Source organism: Nematolebias whitei, chromosome 19 (assembly GCF_014905685.2).
Source record: "Nematolebias whitei isolate Nwh7 chromosome 19, NemWhi1, whole genome shotgun sequence".
Lineage (NCBI taxonomy): Eukaryota > Metazoa > Chordata > Actinopteri > Cyprinodontiformes > Rivulidae > Nematolebias > Nematolebias whitei.
Window position 1 is genome coordinate 22,325,657 of NC_056516.1, and position 23,890 is coordinate 22,349,546.

The window sequence follows — 23,890 nt, forward strand, 5'->3', positions numbered from 1 at the left end:
GGCAGGAGCAAAGCGAGGAGGGTGTTGTCCTGGATGCTTAAATGGAAGTGGGTGGGCCTCTACGGTCACACACTGCCAACTTCTCTGTGGATATCGCTCTGACGGACACAAATTAGCTCGTTTATGGACTGTCTTTCCGGGCGAAGGAGACGCAGGAAAGGGCCGCGAGGAGTCCGACAGAGCGAGGACGGTTAGCTCGCTCTCCGCTGTTTCCGTTATTTTGGAGGGCTGCTCGTTTGTAAACGCGCTTGGCACCGCCCTTCCTGGCTGGGTGGGTGGTTTCGTCAAACGAGCAGATCCGCTACGGCCCAGAGCCGAACATATAGGCCGTCCTCCGCCTCCGTACCCGGCCGGCCTTCTACCGTGAACTACACCCTCTCCCTCTCGGTATATTAATGCGTTATGAGTGGTAAGTACCCTCCCCCCTGTCCGTCTCCACCCCTCTCTTTCTCTATCGGTCTGACAGATAGGAGGCTCCATGCCCCCTTCTTTGATATCGATGATGAGGTTACTGGTTTCTCTTCTGTCTTTATTGATCACCTTTGTTTTGCTGAACCTGCTTTATGCTCTCATTTTATTTACACTCCACAGCACCGACATTGCGCTTGCTTATCGTATCTAGGGACTTGGCATAAAATACTCATGTGGCTAGGATTCATCAGAGAAATATTCTGAATTTGTACTTTTTTTATTTTTCCACAGACTCCAAGAAGGAATCAGCTGGAACTGAAGGAGGGAAAGCATCTAAACGGGGTAAAAGTTCTGGATCGCAGGTAAAATGGATAAATAAATAAACAAGTTTATTGTAGTTCATTAGTTTCTGACTTGCCTGTAGGCCAAAAATGTCCTCCCTCCCTCCCAAGCAGCCAGCCAGACACCTCTGGGGGCGTTTCTCTGGTGAATTTCACTTCCTGCTTCTGTGCAGTCCTGCTAAAATCCAACCCAAAGCCTCATGAATACGCTTATATGACTGTCACACTCCAGCAGCTGTACTTTTGTGTTGTCTGTTTGAATTAAGATCAAATTCATGGATATGTTTAAAAAATATATCTCCCGTTTTTGGTTCTGCAACTTGATCATTTTTAGCCACTTCATTTATTCTGTTGCAACCTTTTGTCGTTGTCAAGTGTCTGGTGTGTCCCGTGCTCGGAGGCTTTTTTTTAAAGTGTCAAAAGGTGTGTAGTGTTCAAAATTTGCCTGCGACCTAGTTCTTTTACAAAGGAGCAGAGAGAGAAGGCGGCTTTTTTTCTTCTAGTGTTCTGAGAAGAGAAATGTGGTTCTCACACGCCCACCCACTCACTTCCTGTAATACCACCCACTTCCACTGACAGCTCTCTGTCTCTGGGCTTACTGTGTTTCCTTTTTCTCTGTCATGTTTTTCCCCACCCCTCATTCTTTAAAGAAATGATCATCTTTCATTTCAATTTGTTAAATGTGGAACTGTTTGTAAAATAACTGCCCTTCTTTTTTAAATGTTTTCACGATGTAGCTGTTTTTGTGTCTATATGTTCTGTGTGACCCTTTGTCACTCCTCTTGCAGGATTCCTCGCAGCCCTCTCCGTTGGCTCTGCTAGCAGCCACCTGCAGTAAGATCGGAGGGCAGGGGGGAGCGGAGGGAGCCCAGGCCCAGCAGATCCAGGTCCAGGCTGGTCAGATTCAGCTGCAGGCAGGTCAGCTTCAGGGACAAATATTGGTGGACGCCGCTGGGGGTCAGGCCCTGGTGCCTCAGCAGCTAGAACTGGTCCCGGCTCAGTTTACGGGCAACGGCTGGCAGATCATCGCCGCAGCTCCTACCATGGCCAAGGAGAACGCCAGTCAACCTGTTGCTGTGACCGTGGCCACCACTCTGGCCAATGACAGCTCTCCTGGTGGGCGCAAGGTGAATGAGATTTGTTAAACGTCAGAGCTGGGCAATTCTTTTTTTTTTTTGTCCACTCACATATAGTTCTGTTCTTTTGCTTTTTGGCAGTTGAAGGCAGCAGGTGGGATCAACAGCATTCCAGCCAGTCAGCCGCCGCAGCAGCAATTCCAGATCATCCAGGTGCAGAACCTGCCCAATGCTGGAGGTGGTGTACAGTATCAGGTTATCCCCCACCTGCAAACTGCAGACGGACAGCAGATTCATATCAACCCCCAGCCGGCCTCCATCGGAGCTCTGTCTGAGCAGGTTCAGCTTATCCAGACCCCAAACTCAGGCCAGACCCAGGCTATCCTCCAACCAGCCAATCAGCAGACTATTCTACCAAGCACAGCCAATCAGACAGTCCCACTGCAGATCCGTCCTGCACAGTCGTTCCCACTTCAGCTGCAGGCGCTGCAAGGCTCCCAGACCTCAGTGATGACCACGGTCCCCATAAACCTTGGTGGCATGACCCTGGCTTTGCCTGTGATCAACAATGTGGGAGGGGGCGGGGCTGTGCAGCTTATCCAATCAGCAGATGGCACATTTTCCGTTGCTAATGGCAACCAGCTGGTAACAACAGCAGTGTCGGGAGGGGCTTCTGTTCCAGCTGCGACTGGATCAACGCTGACCGCAGCTGAAGGTGACGCAGCGACTGAGGGGGTTCAGGTGGTTTCTGCTGGACAAGAAGGTGGATCAGCTGACCCCAAAGCTCAGACCAGTGAAGCTGACTCTCAGAGCCAGAACCAGGCAAATGGGCTCCAGAGCCAGTCAGACTCAGCAGGAACCATCCAACAGGTGATCGTGGGCCAGGTGGGGCACCAGTTGGTACAGCAGATCCAGCTGCAACCTCAGAGCCAGGGTCAGACACAGGGCCAGCAGCAGCCCCAACATATTCAGACACTCCAGCTGGCCCCAGGACAAACCCTGCAGCAGATTCAGGCCTTCCAGAACCCAGCCCAGGTTCTTATTCGTGCTCCGACCATGTCACCCTCTGGCCAGATCACCTGGCAGACTCTTCAGCTGCCTGGAGGGGTCTCCCTGCAGGGAGGTCTGGGGACAACCGTACCACAGCAGCTAACTTTGACCCCTGTGGCCGGTGGGACGGCAGCGGGGAGTGGAGGGCTGGTCTCCCTGAGTGGAACTCCGCTGACGCTGAGTGCAGCTCAGATTAACCCAGGCTCAGGAGTGCAGACGGTCAGCATCGCAGGACTGGGCACAGCTGGAGTTCAGGTACAGGGTGTACCTGTAACCATCACCGGTCTACAGGGTAGGCACATAAAGTATTTATATTAATGTTTACAAAGTAATTATTCATTGGATCATTTGACGTTCAAATGCAATACATGCAACGTGGTTGTGTGAATTCGGTTGTTTTCAGTTGAAATGCTACAACCTTCATATTTTGAGTACTGTAACAGTTCTCACAGTTGCTATTCAAAGCTGAACTACACGATTATGTTCTGTTCCTTTCTGTTCAAATAATCCTGGTGCTAGGGTACAGGTCCCTCTTGTAAATGAGTCCCGAAGCTCACTGGAGTTAACCTGTATAAATAAAGGTTGAATGAATGAAACTAGAAGCTTTCTATGGTCTTTCTAGCTTCCTCCACTGTAGTGTTTTTGCAGACTTGCCCACAGACACGATGGATATATATATTTTTTTTACTCTTTATTTATAGTTATTTTATTCATCCTTTAGGTCAACCACATGGTCAAGACGGGGTCAAAGTTCAGTCTTCTCCTGTGACTGTCACCGTTGGCAATGTGGCTTCAAGTTCATCACTGAGTCCAGACCAGCTGGGCTCTGTTCAGAGTTCTTCAGACCAAGAGGGGCTGCCCAGCAAGAGGCTCAGACGCGTCGCCTGCTCTTGTCCAAATTGCAGGGATGGAGAAGGAAGGTACAGATTAGAATAACACACTAAAATGCACAGATGGAGACCTGGTTTTAATATCTGATCATTTAAAACACTCGTAGTTGTGTTGCATTTTAAATGGGAGAAATGTACACAAGTGTGCAGTTTTGAAAAATATTCCAAAATGTTATTTTGATCTTTAAATGAAAAAGCCACATTTTGAAGGCCCAGCTTCAAACTGAAGGCTCGTTGAAGTTCCCTCAAAAATCAAGTTCTTTTGACTGTTTTCACTAAAAGTGACAAACTGAGATGTTTACATGGAGAACCCCCCCTCCCCCCATTTGTGTTACATCCTCTAGTTTCCTCCTAACAAAATGAGGTGTGCGTTACAGGAACAGCGGAGACCCCACAAAGAAAAAGCAACACATCTGCCACATGGAGGGCTGCGGGAAGGTGTACGGAAAGACCTCCCACCTGAGGGCCCACCTGCGCTGGCACACTGGCGAGAGGCCGTTTGTCTGTAACTGGATCTTCTGTGGCAAGAGGTTCACCCGGAGCGACGAGCTGCAGAGACACCGGAGAACACACACAGGTTGGAAAAGCATACAAACACGGCTGCAGATGATCTGACTGAGAACACATGAAGCATTTCCTCCGTTTGATTATTTGTGGCTGTATTTGAATTAAAAATTTTTAAATCTTCTGACCTCCAGGGGAAAAGCGCTTTGAATGCCCCGAATGCTCCAAGCGCTTCATGCGCAGCGACCACCTCTCGAAGCACATCAAGACCCATCAGAACAAAAAGAGCGGCGCCGCCGTGGCAATCATTACCACTGACGACTTGGAGGAAGACGCCCCCGAGGGCCTGCCCGACTCCCCGCAGATCGTCTCCGTGGGAACCCTGACTCGGGACTCCGAACCTGCCACGCCCACCACCTCCAATCACCTGGAGGAAGAGGAGTTTGAATAGACAAATCGAAGGCCAACCTCCTCTTTGTTGACTGGAGGGTTTTGCAGGGACTGTAAGGTTTTTTTTTTTTTTTTAATTTATTATTATTTTACATGAATTTACAAAATTCTTCACTCATAAAAGATGCAGAAAGGAGACGAGAACATGTAATGAATATGAAAAAATATAATTACAATCTAAGGAAAAATAAATTTACATATAACAAAAACTTAAGACTGTATGAAGAGATTAGTTTGGCATTTATAAAATTAATCTATGAAATTTCCGTGTGCAGTGGGGGGAGGAATGTAAGTCGATGAGCACAAGACAGGGGGACCTGGCAAATCGAAAACCATCCAACACCAAGAGGCATTTCCTAACAGATTCTAACTCTATGCACAAAGCTGTGTTCCTGTTTCATACCTGTCAGACAGTGCTGAGGTCAATCACGGTACAGGATGGTTGTAGAGAAGCGGCAGAGCTGGGGCAGCTTTGGGACGTGTGTGTGTGCGTTTGTAAATGGAACGATTGTGTTTGTACTCCCACGCTGTCCCGCTCAGGATCTACCTAAAATTTTATTTTTGGTTCAGGTTTAGTCCTCAGAGGAGTTTCAAGTGTTGATTCATTTGATTAGTCGACAAACTCTTGAAGAGGATCGATGGGGAGGGAAATTCTTAAGAGAAGAGTAGAAAACAAGCACATATAAAAAGATTTATAAATAATGCATTCCTATTGAGGCACAAAGGCCATTAGAAAAAATAAGGTTTCTATAGAGACTAAAAACAAACAAAAAAACAATCTAGCTTTCTGCAACTTTGTGACGTGAAAGCAATACTATGATGACAATCTTAGTGGAACCATGTTTACATTAAGGGGGATTTTCTTTGTTGGTGAAACAAGCCAGTTTGTTCCTGGATTCAGGAAGTAGTGCTGTCGTTTGGACAAACCTGGTTGCTTTGCAGTTACCACAGAGTGGCTTCAACATCCAAGCTGCGCCATACGTTGATTTGTTTAATATCAAGTCGCTCCAGATGGTAGAAGGAACAACCGCTTTGTCAGATGGCAGCACGGTCGCTTACGTTCCTTAAAGCGATAAATCTGATACTTTAAAGTAGGGTTTTCTGGAACGGTTAAAAATATCTTACCTGTTGTAGATGCCTCTTGGGATGAGCTCAGTTTGGAGAAACAGAAGTTTTATTCTAAACAAATTGACGAGTTAGCGGTTATTTTGAACTTAAGATCAAATTAAATTGCTGTCATCCTAAAATAATCCAAATCTCAAAATATTTTGAAGCAGTTCACATGGATGCTGATTTATAAACCTTTTCATTGGTCAGTTTTGCGTGGTTATGTACGTTCCTGTGTCTGTTAGTCTGTATTGTTAGCAAAATATCTCAATCACCAAGTGGATTTTAACAAAACTTTCTGAAAGTAATCATTCACACTTACTATTGACTTCTGGAGACAACCAAATTCAAGATGGCCACCACAGAAAAGCAATCTTATCTAACACAAAAATACCTATAACTCAGTCAGTTTCACAGATGGAAGAAGCCGAGACTGATCCGACACATTCTGACTGCAAAGATTGTGAAATAATTGTTTAAACTCTGCTTTGTTAGCAAAATATCTCTAACCACACGACAAACTTTATGAAACTTTCAGGAAGTTATTTATTCTACATCTACCACTGATTAACTTTAGGAGCCAACCCAATGAAAGCTGACAAGCAGCCTTATAACTTCACAAAACACAAAAAGGGCTATAACCGCATTAATTTTACAAGAACTGGGCTTAAACTAGGTTTTTTCATAGTTTTTTTTTTTTTGTCTTTGAGCGTGACATCATGCGATTGTGTATAACTTTATTTTCAAAGTTTTGACCAATACATCTACAACTCCATGTTTCAACGTAAGATTTTCTCTAAAACTCTGGAATGAAAGATGATGAGCAATACGAGTTCCTTCCAGGAAAGTTAGGACTTTAATTTATAACAATTTTTCAGGTTTTTATTCTATTAGCATTAGTGGCAGCTAGCTGCACTTACGTTGCAGCCTAGGAAACTTAAAATATATTTCTGTCTGTATTGTGAAATATGTACTGGTGTAAAAGTAAATATTTTGAGGTTGGAGTTGTTTTAGGATGGCAGCAATCCATTTCAGTCTAACCATTAGTTCATAAATCCAGTTAAAAATAAACCATTTCTCCAAATTGAGGATGTTCCAAGATCCCTCTACAAGTAAGATGTTAACTGTTCATAAGCCTTCCACAGAACCACACTTGAAAAGATCTGATCTTTTTAATGCTGCTTGTGCTTCGGTGAGGATCTCACCTCTAACCTGCCGTGTGGCTGATTCAACTCCATCGTCCAAATAAAGCAGTTATCTACCGATGGAGGTGAAGGGGCAAAGAAGGGCCAAAGCACGAGCAGTTAAAAAAAATAAATTTAAAAAAGTGCAGAGAGCAGCAAGAGTCGGGCTGTTCAGCTATGTGGATATAATAATATTTTCCGGTGATGTTGCTCCGTGTTAGTTCAGTGCGTAAGTTTCTTTTTTATTTAAATCTACGCTCATTTTATAGAATTTAACCAATTTCTTTTTAAGCCTCGCTCTCTGAGAGTTCAAACACAGGACCCCACTGTGTGTGACTAATTTATTATTTATCATTGATTTGTAAGGTTTGGACTCGTATTTGTGCGTTGATTCTTGTGTACAGCATGTTTCGGTTCGTCGTAGCGCTGCTTTTTATTTTTCTGTTTGAATCTTCGTTGCGCCCGATTGTTGCTCTTCATTTCATTTTTTTTTCTCCCTTTCTGCGCCATGTTTTTGGAGGAAAAACAAAAAGAAGAAAGCAAAATAATAAAAAAAATACTGTTGTCTTAATCTGAAAAAGGGGTTGATACCAAACGACTAGATGTTTTTAAATCTTTTTGTGTGACAACTAATGTTTTTCCTTTCTTTTCTATTTTGTAGTGACATCTCATTTGTAAATCTTTTTCTAAAAGATGTTTGTCCGTCTCCATGACATTTGATAATGGGTTTTTTGCCAGGTTAGCCTTAAAGGCTCCAGTTTATTGATATTTTTAAAACTGGTTTGTACAAATGTGTTACGTCAAATAAAAAATAAAAATTAAAAAAACAAACTGAACATGCTTTGCCTGCTTAACACTTGACAATACAGTGAGTTAAATTTCTGGTGTTTGCATGTAAAACCTAAAAAGGAATCAAATCCATCACAAATTTAAACTTTACGCCCGTTTCTTCAAAAACAGAAAAACTTTAGAAAACATGATTTTTTTTTTAAACGCAGCAGGAACTCGAGTTCAACGACGGGCCAGTCAAGTTTACAAAGAGATCACGTAGCATAAAGCTCGTGTCCTTCCTTTGAAGCACTTCAAAAAGAGAAAATCTTGAGAAAATTGATACTTTGACATTGAATTTTGTGTCAGAAAAATTTGAACCTCAGAAATCAGGCTGTAAACAAGTGGGCTGACATATTTTATCTTTTTATTCAGAAAAGTTTACTTTAAAAATCAACTAGAACAGTGATCATCTGGTTAATGACACGCACACAGCAGCTTGAAAACAAGCCGTGTCTTCTAATAATAAACACGACAAATTTGCAAAATGAGTTAAATTGTGATCCTTCTGTTTCCTCAGCAAACGTGTCAAATGATCCATAAGAGACAATGATATGGATGTTTTACTTGAAGCAAACAGGAAGTAAAGAGGTCAACATCCAAACCAAAAACAGTAGTACTTTTATGCAGTGTATGTAAATATCTGGCTTTAACTCTTCATCTGGACATATATTACTAAAAAACAAAGAGTATTTTATTTATGCATGCCTTTATTCAAATATACAGTACACCAATAAGACCGCTGCAAAGTTCTTTTGTTTTTAAGCTTGTGTAGAAAACAGTTTCTAAACACATTCAGAATTAAATTTGTCTGAATGTACATAAAAAAAATGCACAGCTCAACAGAGTACTGGCTAGAACAACAAAAATACTCCTGCATCTTATGCAGCCCCTAAACCAGGCTATACAGAACATTTCTATTTAAAACATGAACCGTGTACATGTCTTAGAATAAAAAACTGGGTGCAGTAAGTCTAAATCTAAAAACAATGTGCAGTAAAATGATTTGTACAGTACTGTGGAGCATCACAACCCCTGCAGGTATCAAGTGTTTAGGACGTCCGGACTTCACTGCAGCTGTTTCTGAATACTGTAACACAGAGACGCAGGACATGAGTTCACCTCCTTATTAGAGCTGCAACTTCATGAGCCCTTGGTTTATAAATAAAACGACAATCACTTTAATAAAATGCACTTTGCAATTTTTTCCAGAGTCTAAACGAGATCTTTAAAAGAGCAATATATGTATCCAAACCTAAAGATACTCTCATATTAACATGAACACTGAAAAGTGGTAAACCAGCTTATAATCAGACTAGATATGAACTTTATAACCACAAACTTAGAGATATCTTAATGTTTTCTCACAGTGAAACTAAATTTAAGCCTTTTTCATGTCAATTGTGCATACAGCAAATTACCAGAAATGTAAATACGGGAACCGTCACAAGATATACAAAATTGTGCGTATTGTTTTCACATTCAATTCAGTTTATTTATATAGTACCAAGTCACAACAGAAATCATCTCAGGGCACTGAACAGAAACATTCATCTACATAAAAAGTTAATAACTTTATCTTTAACATTAGAGCTGAAGGCTAGATTAATTCCATCCAAGGAGGGCGAAAAACTGCAAAATTTATTCCTAAAATGCTCAGGTCCAAAAACCAAAACAGTCTTGTCCGAGTTTAAAAACAGAAAACTTAGTTTCATCCAGGTTTTTAAGTCTTTAAGACATGCTTGTAGTCTAAATAACCAGTTAGATTTATGGGGTTTCATGGACAAATATAACTGTGTATCATCAGCATAACAATGAAAATTTATCCCATGCTGTTTAATAACATTACCTAATGGAAACGTATACCGGTAGAAGGTAAAGAGTATTGGTCCAAGCACTGAACCCTGAGGAACTCCATGACTAACTTTGCTGTATGAAGAACATTACAAACTGGAATCTATCAGATAAATAGGATTTAAACCACATCATAGCACTTTCAGTTTGGCTGCATCCCTATAGCTGACAGACAGGAAACCCACCTTTCCAAATACTCGTGGACGTTATCATGACCTTTGTAGCGGGCCAAGCCCACCAGGATCCCCGTGGCACAGCGGCCCTCCTTCTTACGACACAGGCTGCAGTTACACATTCCCCGGCAGATGGGACATGACCACGTCTTAAAAAAAAAAAAAAAGCATAAAGTTCACAAGTATTGAAGAGACTTTGGTAAAACTTATTGATTAAAAAAACAGAATTTGTTTTGCGATTTCAAATCTGTATATTTCAGCAACATTAGCTAGTTTTTCTTAATCTCTTATTAAGTCTTCAAAGAAGGCTCAGTCTCAAATTTACAACACCTACAAGCACTTGTGCATACACTCTGTTAACACTGACCGGGTCGAGTAGCACAGTGTGCACGTCCTCTCCGTAGCGATTCTTCAAGCACGGGCCGCAGAACTGACCTTTGACCCCTACACAGAAACCACTGCGGCACACTGTCTTGGTGTCCAGAGTCTTCTGTCTGCACTGGTGACATGAGCTGCCCTGGGAAAAACAAACAAACAAAAACTCAGGATGTCTGCTCATGTCACAGGACAAATAATAAGAGCGAGAGGAGACAACTCACATTCTCTTTGTCCCAGATCTTGTCTTTGCTGCGATAAGCCACGTTGTCCAGGTCCTCTCGAGTGATCTCATCGACAGACTTCACCACATAACGACTCCTCCTGGAAGAGTAGCCTTTTCTCCTCCTCTTGCCTACAAGCTCCTCGTCCACCTGAACAGTTTCAACACATTACAGGTCAAACTGGGGGCTACAAACATTAAAACATGTTCAAATGGTATTAGCAACACACCAAGTTCTTTAAATACTCAAAAGAATAATTGTTTGTTTAACAACATCTAAAATATGACTAGACAACTCCTAACTGTATCATTAACGAACAGATCACTGGAATGAGAACTCCTAAAAATTTCAAATGGGCTAAAATAAAAAATTATTTAAATATTTCTTACAAGAGCTAACTATAACAAATTGAGCAGAACATAATAAAAGCAGATAAATGTATTTAATATCTTGGAAATAGAAAATCTATTTAAAAGAATCTGTTTCCTGTAGGCCCCTCACATACTAAAGCAATAATTTGGACTTTTTTAAAGAGAGATTTTGTAGAAAGGTTATAAACAATAAATATTCTATCAGTTGTAGATAACTCCTTGAAGTGAACTATCCCTTTAACTTTACTTCCACGGCAGCCACAATAAAGCGCATGTAACGTCATACCTCCACCAGCCTCATGATGTCTATGCTTTTAGGGCCTCTGCGAATAACTGGCTCTCCCAGTTCCTCCACTCCAAAGTTCTCAGGAGGACGAGCTTTACGGGACGGGTTCCTCCTTTCTGACCCCACGTTGGACTCGAACTTGCGTTTTTGTGGTGTTGCCTTCTGTGACGCCCGTTTCTTCTTTTGAAGACACACAAGGCAAAAACAGGATGAGTACAACAGTACATGTTTAGCTGCTAAAGGAGATTATGTTTCTGCTTTTATCTGTGTCCACGCACCTGTGGCGTTAGAAAATAATTCAGAAACCACCGTGTGGATTTTAATGAAGTTCTCATGCACACCTACAACAAATTAACTTTTGAATCCACTTCAGTTCAAGACGGTCGTTCACGTTAGCCAAAACAAAACTGTCTGCGACCGAGTCGATTCTACAGTTAGTGGGTTTAAATTTGGTGTGGTGGTAGCTGAGTCACGTTGAACATATTTTCTGAGCTCTTTCACATCTCATAACGTAAATGGTAAATGGACTGTACTTCTATAGCGCTTACTCAAAGCTCTTTACAATCTGTGCCCTCATTTACCCATTCATACAGCACTCTACTAGAACTATACAAAGAATAATCAGAGCTTTATCACATTCATACACTAATGGGACACACATCGGAGGCAATGAGGGGTTCAGTGTCTTGCCCAGGGACACTTCAGCATGTGACTGCTGGTGGATTTGAACCCCCAACTCACCCATTAAAGGACGACTGCTCTAACCACTCAGCCACAGTTGTCCAAGGTCTCACAACATCCCATGTGATTTATAAGGTTTGACCAAAAACAGCTATAACTTTGCCCCTTCTCATCCTAAGATGATCTTAGATTAAAACTGGCATGAAAGGCAGCAGGCGATGTGCGTTTATTTTCCATTTTCATCTGTTACTACTCACATATTACTGTGAGATCCTAATTTAAGTGATAATAATGCAGCAAACATAATTCAATTTGAAATCAATTTGACTTTAAGCGTAGTTCATTTCCAGCAGTTGTTGTTTATTATAAAGGGGGGGGATATGTAGTCACCTGAGGGGCGGTGGGCAGGGTCAGGTCAGCCATGGAGCTCAGGTCAGCAAACAGCTTAGCCAGCTGAAAAACCACCAAAGAACCAAGTCAACAATATAAAGGTCCAAGAGTTGATGTATTTAAAGCATTTACAATAATTATTTATATCATTCAATAAAAGCTGAGAGTTTATTACCATGGCTTTGTTCTCTTGGATGTTCTTTTTTCGTTTTGTCAAGCTCTGAGGCTCTTCTATGTCGTCCATCTTCTCCTCCTCCTCCTCCTCCTCATCATCATCCTCCTGCGTAATCATCCTCCTGCCCCTGGCTCTCACTGACGGAGAGTTCTCTTTCCCAGGCATTTTCATATTTTTCTTGTTTAATTCTTGTTTAGCAGTCGATAGTCTTTTCACTGGAAACCTGAGAAATAGTTTTAAATTGTAATAAAAATGACGACGACTCCTGCAACCTTCTTTGTGACTCAATTCTTGATTGTTTAATAATGCATAAACAGACACACACCTGAGAGCCACTAAAAGACTCCTCCTCTTTGGCGCAGGGGCCTCCTCGCCATCCGAGTAGAAGCCTGTGTCCTCCTCTCTGTCCTCCTCTGAATTTGCCTGCTGGAGAGAACCCAGATGTGGAAAAACAAGCCTATTTGCTTCACAGTCTCATGTTTTCATTAAACAAAGTGTCATACCTTTGTCTTAAGGCGCTTGCTGCAACGTCTTCTGTCCCCCTCCACCTCGTCCTCACTGAAACCCTCAAACTCATCCTCGCTGTCTGACTGACTGAACAGATGAGCCAGCTCAGCGGTTATGAACTTGGATTTGAAAGTTGGAGCCTGCTGACAGACATATTCAGCATTTCAGCCACAACTTTACATTTCAGACCAGTTTTGAACCTTTACACCAGAGGGAGACCAAGTCCATCAGTTCACATCCTTTAACGCTGAAGGAAAATATGTGTGAGCTGTGCAACTGGACAGGCTGCCAGGACAAACAAAAATCGAGGCCGACTGTCACTGAGAAAAACGTATCTTTCTGGGTTTTAACTGGTAAAAACCATGACGTCACTTATCGCTCCAAACCTCCTGCACTAGAACTTGGTGGGACATTTCAGACCAGTGACAAGATGAAGTGGAAAAGGAAAAGCCACTTAACCTTGGTTTTGTCCTCAGTCTCTTTACTTCTCCATTTTTAATGCTCCAGATGTGCTAAAGCTATATGGCCTAAGTAATAATTCTTTTCCCCCCACTTCTTTTGTGCATCTAATCTAAACAGTATCACTCCAACATTAACAGGCAGACAATATGGCACGGTCGAAGCAGATGAACGCTTGTCCTGAGCCTGGTTCTGCTAAAGGTTTCTTCCTCATGAGGGAGTTTTTTCTTCCCACGGTCGCCTTCATGCTTGCTCAAGATGAGAGTGTATGATGAAGTTAAACTCAAAGCAGTCTGCTCCTCAGATAAATAATGTTAACTTACTTTTAATATATGAATATCTCTGTACAGTGCCCTGAAATGACTTCTGTTGGACTTGGTGCTTTATAAATAAACTGAACTGAATTGTTTTCCATACAATAAGACCAGATCAGAGGCCACTGATCAATAGAATATATTTATAGAAAAATTAAGCAGAATAACTCATCCAATCATAAACATATTTATGTACAATCTCTCTTTTGGGCTCTGTATAGTTATTAAAAATAAAACACGACATGTAAGAGCACTGCAGAGGAAAAGTGGCCTGTAACGTTAGTAAACAAGTGTTACTTATCCAATTCCAAACATATTTTTAATAGAAATAAGTTGTGAAATATAACATTAGTACACCTTTGTTGGTATTTTGGTGTTCACAACCCTCCTGTGCTCTCCTAACAGCCATTTCTGACACTTTTATTTCTGATGGTGTAAAAGTGAAGTTCTGGGAGCTACAGGAACGAGATGACCTTTGACCTCTTTGAGCTGCAGCACTGATGGGCATCAATACATGGCATGGAAATTAATATTAAGTAAATACTACAGATTATTGGGCATGAACTTTACACAAGCAGTAGGAACTGTTACACATAAGAGCCTGTTTTTTAAATAGTTTGCTAACTGATACTCCTCGTGAAATAAAGTGTTTGTTTTGTAAGGGTTGAACAGCGGCGTCTTTGTTCATTCATGAATGAACATAAATTCCGACAGAAAAAAAAAAAAAAGAGATGCTTGAAAGGACTGTTTAAGGCCTTACCTTTGACGTGAGGTCCATTTCGTCCGTTTTGACGGGAGATTTCAGAGAAGCAGCAAAGTTTTAGCAAAAACGAACGAGGGATTCATTAAAAAATCAACTGCTGCACAGCGTCGAGCGTCGCAACCGCAGGGAAGACAATGTCGGGGGGTGTTGTGTAAAATTGTTTTCACGTTTTATATCCGTAACCTTCTCGCCTTCTCTACAATCTAAAACATTAGACAAATCAGTTATAACTAGTAGACTTAGGCATTGTTGGTGCTGCGACGTTTACCAGTAGTCGCTTTGTAAGTGTCCTCCCCCTGCATATTGATAATGGTTCAGTCCAACTTTTCGCGCTAAAACAATGTGTGGGCGTGGTTAGAGCTGTCTGCTGTAACTGGGACAAGCTGAAGGATTCATAACTTAAATGTCTTCCTAATAAAAAAAACAACAACAAAAAAACAGCTTATTTTGTATTATTTTGTATTATATTATATTATAATATAGTGTAGTATTTTTATGCACTTTTTTTTAGGTTATAAAGTTTTTTTTTTTGTCTTCACTGTCTTATTTGTAGGAAATAGGTTGTAAACATAAATCATGTATAATATAGACATGTAAAAATGCATTATAGATTATAATATAAAAACAGAATAATTGTAATAGAAAGAATAATGAGAATGATTAGCTAGTTAAAAAAATAATGCCTTCTCAATTGTTATTGCAAGACAATATAAACTGCAGATTCTGGACGTGTTTACAGATGTTTGAAAAATGGTCTTATCAGGGAACTTTTGTTGTGCTTTTGTGTTAACTTAAACTAAATGAATTTTTGTATATCAAAAGAGATTGGAAATCTGGGTTGCACAGACAAGGGTAGTTTGCAGAACATGAAACATCATTTTGTGTTTCATTTTCTTTAAAGTCAGTGTGCACACAGTGATGGCCATGGTTCCCGTGGTCCTCCACAGCCATGCATGCAGTTTCATATGAATAATATTTTTTCATGAGCATGAAATCCGAAGTGGAGCGGCAAACTCCAGTGAGTTGTGCAGTTGTTGGTGATATCAACTGTGAAATAAGAAACTGTAGCAGGCCTATCAGACGTTATTTCCCTAATTTACAGATTGCACAGTTGATTTGTGAAAAATAATGTTTAATGCAAAAAAGAAAGAAAGAAAGAAAAAGACCACATAAAACAACAAAACTTTTGTTCATTGACATCTTCTATATTTTTCAACAATTTCTACATATATTCGAAATGATTGGATGTCCAAAGCTGTTTTCTTTGGTATGTGTGGGGTGGAAAAAATATGTCACCTGAAATTATTAAAACTATATTTCCCTTGACTAAACACAATTTCTGTGCATTTGCTTATTTTATTGTTTTTCCACAGTGTCCAATTCCTTGTGAATCATCTGGCCATCCATCCATTCGTGTGGAGAAACTATATATTTACACCCATCAGATCACATCCATCCTCCTTCCTCGTAAACAGTGAGTCCAATCCAGGTTCATCCCTGAGCGGGATTAAAGTTCTTGATCAGAAATTCAACAGATTTCTGTTCTTCGTCACTATGGATGTAAGTAAGATTCACAGAAAAGGCTAACTGATATAAGTTTACAAAGTGCTCACAAAAACAATCATATATATTCCCAAAAATAATTGATAAAATAATAAAAGACTGAAACCAGGCTGTCTCTTTCTGACACACAGTGGAGCTCAGATGTGATAAAAACAGTCATCTTACAGCCAGGAGCTGTCGAGACCTGTATGCTTCACAACATAGAGGTTGCAGTTACATGATACTTGATTTTACAACTATTAAATGGTGATAATACAATGGAGGAATATCAAGATAACAAGCAGCTTACAAGGATCACAGGCACTGATACAGACGTGAACTTTCCTCTGTTTGCATTTTTTTGTCCTGGTTGTAAAATTCTTCTCCTGCGAAGCAACACCAAAGTCACATTTATCTAGTTTGGTGAATTAACTGCAAATGTGCATAAAAGTGGTCATTTGAAACTTTACAGCTCAAACTTGTGCAACCGTTCTAGCTGCCACAGAAGAACTTACTGTGGGAGGCACAAACAAACGGATAACGCCCAGAACAGGGACAATCGTTCCATTTCTTCTCGCTCTTGAAGCTGGTGTGCACACAGTGCTCAGCATTCCGAAGGTTGTTTGGTTCTCCTGCAGTCCAAAATACAAAATTCACTGCAGAGCCATCAGACCACATCCATCTTTTTTCCTTGTGGCGATCAGAGAGTCCGATCCAGGTTTGTCTCCGAGCAGGATCAAAGTTCTTGATCAGGGAATTGACAAAAGTGTGTTCTTCCAGACTGTGGATGGACACCAGGTTGGCCTTCTGTGACACGCAGTGCAGCTCTGCATCAGCCCAGGTCACGTGTGAAGAAAAATACTTGACGCAGCGACCGCTGAAGCTGAACCAGGACTCAGGACAGTTGCCACGTTGAAGCTTCATCTGTCCATCTGAAGGAGACGCAGCAGCCAGAGCCAGAACCAACAGAGAGAGGACCAGCATCATGGTGGAGTTTAGAGTCTCCAAGTCTGAGAGCTTTGAATAATGGGATGGATGTTGGGAAGAATCCTGCAGAGTCCACTGACCTGCTGCTTCTTTTATATCCCTCAGAGAGGGTGTCTGACTTGTTACTGTGATGTCATTGGTCAGAGATCTGGTAACTGACTCATTTGTCACCTGCAGCACCAAATTTAGTCATTAGATAAAGAATGATCAGCCTACCCTGAATAATTCCACAAATGTATAATTTAATAATGTATTGAATAGTTTTGACAGCTGTCCAGTTGCCTTGCTGACAACATAATGAAACATGGACAGATGTTTAAAAATGATCAAGATACTCAACTGGAGAAATGTGTTTACTTAATAAGGAACGTATTTCTCTATACTGGAGAAACCAAACAGCTGCTTCACAGACGCACGGCTCAACACAGGAGAGCCAGCTCTGCAGGACAAGACTCTGCAGCTCACCTTATCCTCACAGATAAGGGACACTCATTTGAGGACCAGAATGTTCACGTTATGGACCGAGAAGACAGAAGGTTAGTGTTGCCAGATCTCGCAGTAGAAACAAGCAACCAGCTCTATGAAAACGAGCCCAACTGGCAACCCACCTCATTGTGAAAAACAGAGGCCATTTTTAAACAGTATAAACATACATTTATGATGACATTACACATAAACAGCAAAATTATGATAAACACTTTGAATAACATACTTTTAAGCTCTGATAAAAAAATACATTTTGCGTATGTAATGTTTTCTACACATTTTTAAAAACAAAACATCATGAGTGAAGCCCCCTAGTGGTCGGCCACAGTATGAGCATTTGGAGTGTGCGCCCACAGACGTATTTGTCTATGTGTGCACCTGTCGCCTCAACATCTTGGATGGGAGCGATAAACAGGAAATGGGGGAGTGGAAGTGACAAACTATCTATTACTACTCATCTTTTGCTTTATTGTGCGGAGCTGGGAGATAATCAACTAGTTTCACTCAGAAAGAAAGTCAAGCCCAAATAAGCAACTTCACGTTCAAAACAAGCCCAAAAAACAGCAACCGTGACTCACAAGATTTACAAGCAACTTTATAATAAAACAAGCCCAAAGTCGCTTATAATAAGCAGACTTGCAGATGGTTTGAGAGGGGGTGGGGGGGGTGAAGGAAGAAATTTATGTAAAACGAGAGAGGAGGAGGTCTCAGATTTCAACTTTCTAAATAATGCAGCTTTAGGCCTGATACCCAGTCATTTTCACATCTATCAGGAATTTCATCCATGTGACCAGAGTGGCTCCACTGTGAGTCAGATTTACAAAGACCCTAACGAACCCCTATTGTGAGGAGTGAGAGGACAATCTGCATATGTCTGTATCTTACCTCAGTTTTATAACTCGAACCCCACACTCTCTGTTCTTTGAATCGAGAAAGCTCCTCGGATGAGAAGCAAAACGTCTTCTGTTACAAAATAAAAGTCCAATCATTTTTGTCTTGAACTTTTTTGAATTTACCATGTCCTGGATGACCGAGAATCTTCACCAGCGTTAATAAGGAACAGAATTAAGTTGTGCCTAAACAAGAATCTTGGTTAGTTAAATTATACATTTGTTCAAGCCTAGACCTCCCTTGCAAAATAGATCTGTGATCTCAATGAGATTTAACTGATCAAATAAAGGTTAATAATAAAATAAATATGTATTTTTCGGACTAGAATGCACAATATCAATGAGCGGGTCTGTTTTTATTCGTAAGGTGCACCGGATTATAAGGCGCGTTAAGGAAAACTAAAACATTTTGACAGATTTTTGAGCGACGTGCCACGTAAAATCGGTTCGAGGTCAGTAAGCACAACCAGAATTAATACCTAAGGTGCATCTGATTATAAGGTTCACTGTTGATTTTTGAGAAAATTAAAGAATTTAAAGTGTGCCTTATAGTCCGAAAAATACGGTACATTTCTCTATCATTCATGCACCTTTTGTCTAAAGTGCAATTAATTATGTTGCTTCTTTTGGGACAGAATCAACACATTCATCAGATAAAATCAAATGCAAACACTTTGATTGGTAAAATGTTACACATTTAAAATGTTTAATCAGTTACTGTAAGCTCTCCTTTATCTTTTACATTATATTACAGTTATATATTTACTTTGACATAAATACGTTGTTCTAAAGGTCAAATAAAACCTTTTTATGTCGGTACTGTGCCTTTATTTTGTTCTTGTAAAAAAAAAGATAATCAAGGCTTGGTGTGCAGTTACTGAACAAAACTGGTACAAAGTCCATAACCTACTTTTTACTCCAATGTTTTTATTGTGTTAAACCTTTGAGGCCAGACAGGGTTTGATTGTTACATCTACAAGGAACAACACCCACTATTACAGCATTTATTCACAAAATATTTCATTGTTTTTGTAAATCACATTATTAGACAGAAGAAAACACTGATTACAATTTTTCATTAAAACAATATGTAAAAAAAAAAGAAAAAAGTTTTCTTTTTTCATAATTTCAACCATAGAAAGACAAGAACAATAGTGCTAGTCCTTTAAAGATTGCAAAATGTACATCGATTTTAACAATATTAGATTTAAGTTAATAGTAAACAACCCAAAAACTTTTTAAAAAAATTAGGACAAGTTGAAACTGCTCATGTTTATTGTGCAAAAGTTATTGGTTCCATCCAAAAAAAGTTCAATCTGGTCCTCTGGACATTCAAAAAAACAAAAAACAAAACAAAGCAAAAAAATGTAGAAACGTTTCGTCTCTCATCCAAGAGACTTCCTCAGTCTGAGGTGCTGTATTCAGCTCAGTCTCTTAAATAGCACCTTCTCAGAGTGGATCAACCAGTTTGCTGCTGACAACCAAAACCAGCTGATCACATGCTCAAGAAGGACCATCAGCCTAACAATGGATCATTAGCACACTTATGGCTGTTTACTGTTCACAGAGGGCTGAGTGATACTAGCAATCACAGCATTGTAAGAGGGGGACAGTTGAACCCGGAGGCCTCCACCCCTGTTTAATGATGGATGATTTCTTTTCACAAAGATGGCCTCCTTTACTCCTCTCTCAAACCATCGTTCCTCTCTGTCCAGGATGTGAACATCTTCATCCTTGAAAGAGTGACCGCTGGCCTGGAGATGAGTGTAGACAGCAGAGTCCTGGCCTGATGATGTTGATCTTCTGTGCTGGGCCATCCTTTTGGCCAGTGGCTGTTTAGTTTCCCCGATGTAAGACTGATCACAGCCCTCCTGACACTGAACAGCATACACAACATTACTCTGTTTGTGCCAGGGGACTGGATCTTTGGGATGAACCAGTCTTTGCCGTAATGTATTTTGGGGTTTAAAAGCCACTGGGCCTTTATGTTTAGAAAATAAACATCTCAGTTTCTCTGATACTCCCTCAACATACGGAATGACCACTGGCCTGGGTTCCTCCTTTTTACAGGATTTTAAAATTTAAACCTTTATTTATTTATAAATTGATTTTATTTACTTTATTTATTTATTTATAAGTCATCTTTGTGAAGAGAACCCGTCCATCATTAAACGGGCGGAGGCCTCCATGTTCAACTGTCCCTACTGCTAGTGTCACTCAGCCCTCTGTGAATAACAAGCAGCCATCAGGGTGCTAACAACCAAATGTTACGCTGATGGTCCTCCATTTGCATGTGAATAACTAGTTTGGCTGCAGCAGCAAACTGGTTGATCTACTATGAGAAAGTGCTGCTAAGACTGATTTTGTTGCAGCTCCTCAGCCTGAAGAAGTCATTTTGGATAAAAGACGAAACGTTTTAACAAAGAAGAATTCATGCAGAGGACCCGACTTAACCTTGTTGGATTCAACTCCTGAGTTTGGTTCACTGTTTGTTTGTTTGTTGTCATTTTAAAGTACCAGTAAAACATAGCAGTAACATCCTGATGCATGCTCAGTAATCCAGGTAGAAAATTTTAGAAAAGTTAAGTCTGGTCAAGACCAAGACCAAAAACAAGACAAAACAAAAAAAGTAGAAACGTTTCGTCTTTCATCCGAAATACTTTTTCAGTCTGAGGTGTTGTATTCAGCAGCAACACTCATCTGTATTCCAATTGCACTCTTACAAATTCTTATTTCAAATAGTTTTTAATGTTAAATCTAAACTCTAATAAACACGGTTTGTCAAGACCTGCTTTAAATCCAAGTCATGGTGTTTTGATTAGTTTGAACAGTCTCCAGTAGAGGGCGCTCTGGTCCATCAGAATATTTTTCCACTAAGTTAAATGTGAGAAGATCTGTAGTTTTTTCAGCTGTTACTGTGTCAATGTTTGTCACTGAAGTAAATGTATCTGCTTGAGTTTGGACCAGAGACCTAACTTCAAGGACATCCATATTTGTATTTTATTTTATTTTATTTACCATCTATTTTATTATGGGGGACATGAAGATCAGTTTCTTATTTACGGTGTCGGCCTTGCCAGAAGGCACTTGAAAGGGTAAAGGAAAAGTGGGGGAACAATACTAAAACATAAAGCACCATAAACAATAACAAGCAAATGAAATAATCATTAAAAACAGACAATAATACAAACTCATAAAAATAAATTAAATCAGGCAAAATAAAACAACACCACTAAGCAATAAAACTAAAGGTTTTCCAGTGACTTTGAAAAGCAGAGACAGAAACGAACGCAGTGACATTTCTGCAGTAGATCAGTCATTTGAGGCAGTGACAAACAAATTGGTCCTGGGGACCTTCAACAACAGACATTTGGATGACCTGAAGTAATACTGATGAAGACACTGGGTACAGTAACTAACAAGTATGGAGGTGACCAGCCCTACAAGGTTTGATAAATAAGAGTGAACCAGTGAATGTTACGAGTCATTTAACTTGAGCTGACAGTGATGACAGTGTATAAGGAAAATTTGTGACTAATTGACATGAAGAATTGGATTGTGTCCAATTTATGAAGAATTCCCTTACATGCATGTGCAATGTATGTCTCTAATCAAACAAGGGAAGGATGTTTTTTATTTAATTATTAGTTTTTGGGAGGATTTGTGTCTTTTCTCTGTGGATTGTTTCATTAGTCTGTGGCGCCCTCGTGTGGTCTGTCTCTGCTATTGCTCTACCTCTAGTAATCAGTTCTTCCTCGGCCTCCTGTTTGTCCTGCAGGTGTGCTGTGTTTACCTCTCGTTAGTGCATTCTTATTTAATTTATTAAGTAAAACAACTAGTAAAACAGCAAGTAAAACAACAAAGTAAAGCAACAAAGTAAAACAACAAAGTAAAACAAAAAAAACAAAAGTGCTCGGTTGAATTTTTATAGCTTTATTGTTTCATCAAACATGTGCAACTGTTCCAGCTGCTGCAGAAAAGCTAGTGCACACACACCGTGCTCAGATTGTTGTTTAGTTCCCTTGCAGTCCAAAATTAAAATTTCGCTCCAGAGTCATCCGATCACATCCATTCGTGGAGATCGGGGTCTGATCCAGGTTTGTCTCTGAGCAGGATCAAAGATCTTGACCATAGAATTGATAAAAAAAAAAATGTGCTCATTCTGACTGTAAATGGACACCAGGTTGGCTTCACCGCAGGTCAGGTGTTTGGAAACATACTTGCAGGAAATGTTGAAGCTGAACCAGAACATGAGACAGATGCTTCGCTGCATATTTAAAAAAATGCTAATGTTCTAATAATTTTTTTAAATAGTCTGTGAAAAATTATTTTAGTATAAATAATAATGTGAGAAATTAGCTAGTGAAGATTGGTTGTAATAAAATAATGCATTCTTCTCCTCAGTTATTACAGGATGTAATCTACGCTGCAGGTTCTGGGTCTGTTTGCAGGTGTTGTATGTTGAAAAGAGCTCATTTTATTTTATCTGGTCACATTTGTTGTTTTTCTCACAGAAACCTGATTAGATATGGTCACATGACTGCATGAAGCATCATCGGAAGGAGCTAAATGTTTATGTTAATACTAAGATGGAAAACTACTCAACTTGAGGTGATATTAACAAATAGAGACACATTAAGTTGCAGATTGATTCTTTATTACAAGGTTTCATTTACGTCAGCATAACCCAGTGACCCGGCTGAATTAAACATGTGGAACCATCTTTAAGGACAGACTGTGCAGGTGGCACAAACAGAGGAGTAGTTTTCAGAACATGGGACATCATTCCACGGTTTATCCTCTTGATAGTTAGTGTGCACACAGTGTTCAGATCTTTCTTGGTTGTTTGGTTCCCCTACAGTCCGATGGAAGAATCGAGCTGCAGAACCATCAGAACACGTCCATTTTCCTTCATGTTGTAGATCTGAGTCCAATCCAGGTCCGTTGCTCAGCTGAGCAAAGTAGTACCTGATCGCCAACCACCATCTTTTATATACATCTCACCTCAGTTGGCACGATATGATTGATTAAATGTGTTCAAAAAGAAAGGTCAGATAAAAAAAAAACTAAATGTTGATCTCTTTAAATAAAACCTGCATTTTCATCATTTTCAAAAAAGAGGATAATTTTCAAAATATTCAATTTAAAAAAAGATCAAATATGTTATCACTGAAGATAAGAGGAGCAAGATTCAAGTTAATCAAAGCTGGAAGTGTCACTAAGTGATGTCAGAAGAGGCAGCGGCCTTTTGGTGCACCTCCTCCTGGTCCCCCGCAGACAGACAGTCTCCGAGACAAATCATTTTTTATGATATAAACTTAGAGGTGGAGGAGACGAACTCCAGTGAGCTGTGCAATGACTGCACTGTTGGTAATATCAACTTTGAAAAAAGAAACAGAAGCAGGCCTATATCTGAATTTATCTCCCTAAAATCCAGATTGTAGTGTTGACACCTGAAATGAATCCAAAATTATTTCCCTTGATTAAACACAGAGTTTCTGTGCGTTTGCTGATTTTAACATTTTGTTTCACTACACGTTACTGTGTTAATGTTACTATCAGCTGTCTTTTA

The 23,890-nt window shown here is 40.2% G+C and overlaps 3 protein-coding genes across 3 annotated transcripts; 1 reads left to right on the plus strand and 2 right to left on the minus strand.

The window, feature by feature from the left end:
* The first annotated feature begins 227 nt into the window (after positions 1 to 227).
* Positions 228 to 5,966, plus strand: sp4 (sp4 transcription factor). The gene is made up of 7 exons (XM_037693475.1): positions 228 to 409; positions 703 to 773; positions 1,541 to 1,879; positions 1,970 to 3,170; positions 3,600 to 3,798; positions 4,146 to 4,345; positions 4,467 to 5,966. The coding sequence occupies exons 1-7, from the start codon at positions 403 to 405 to the stop codon at positions 4,721 to 4,723; spliced, it is 2,274 nt and encodes a 757-aa protein (XP_037549403.1). The 5' UTR covers positions 228 to 402; the 3' UTR covers positions 4,724 to 5,966.
* A 2,943-nt stretch (positions 5,967 to 8,909) lies between these two features.
* cdca7b (cell division cycle associated 7b) lies at positions 8,910 to 14,444 on the minus strand. The gene is made up of 10 exons (XM_037693398.1): positions 14,411 to 14,444; positions 12,874 to 13,017; positions 12,696 to 12,796; positions 12,371 to 12,593; positions 12,196 to 12,258; positions 11,125 to 11,304; positions 10,468 to 10,617; positions 10,236 to 10,385; positions 9,881 to 10,017; positions 8,910 to 8,931 (listed from the first exon to the last, which is right to left on the minus strand). The coding sequence occupies exons 1-10, from the start codon at positions 14,426 to 14,428 to the stop codon at positions 8,910 to 8,912; spliced, it is 1,188 nt and encodes a 395-aa protein (XP_037549326.1). The 5' UTR covers positions 14,429 to 14,444.
* A 2,003-nt stretch (positions 14,445 to 16,447) lies between these two features.
* Positions 16,448 to 16,942, minus strand: LOC119426112 (lactose-binding lectin l-2-like). The gene has a single exon (XM_037693671.1). It carries the CDS (start codon positions 16,940 to 16,942, stop codon positions 16,448 to 16,450), a length of 495 nt encoding a protein of 164 aa, XP_037549599.1.
* Between the last annotated feature and the right edge of the window lie 6,948 nt (positions 16,943 to 23,890).

Excerpts from the sequence above, each read along its gene's own strand:
- sp4 (XM_037693475.1), top strand. Across the intron at positions 3,171-3,599 it reads AACCATCACCGGTCTACAGG|GTCAACCACATGGTCAAGAC; the intron begins GTAGGCACATAA and ends TTCATCCTTTAG. Across the intron at positions 4,346-4,466 it reads ACACCGGAGAACACACACAG|GGGAAAAGCGCTTTGAATGC; the intron begins GTTGGAAAAGCA and ends TCTGACCTCCAG.
- cdca7b (XM_037693398.1), bottom strand. Across the intron at positions 12,259-12,370 it reads TCCAAGAGAACAAAGCCATG|CTGGCTAAGCTGTTTGCTGA; the intron begins GTAATAAACTCT and ends GTGGTTTTTCAG. Across the intron at positions 10,618-11,124 it reads ACATCATGAGGCTGGTGGAG|GTGGACGAGGAGCTTGTAGG; the intron begins GTATGACGTTAC and ends GAAACTGTTCAG.
- LOC119426112 (XM_037693671.1), bottom strand. The coding sequence starts at position 16,942 with ATGATGCTGGTCCTCTCTCTGTTGGTTCTGGCTCTGGCTGCTGCGTCT.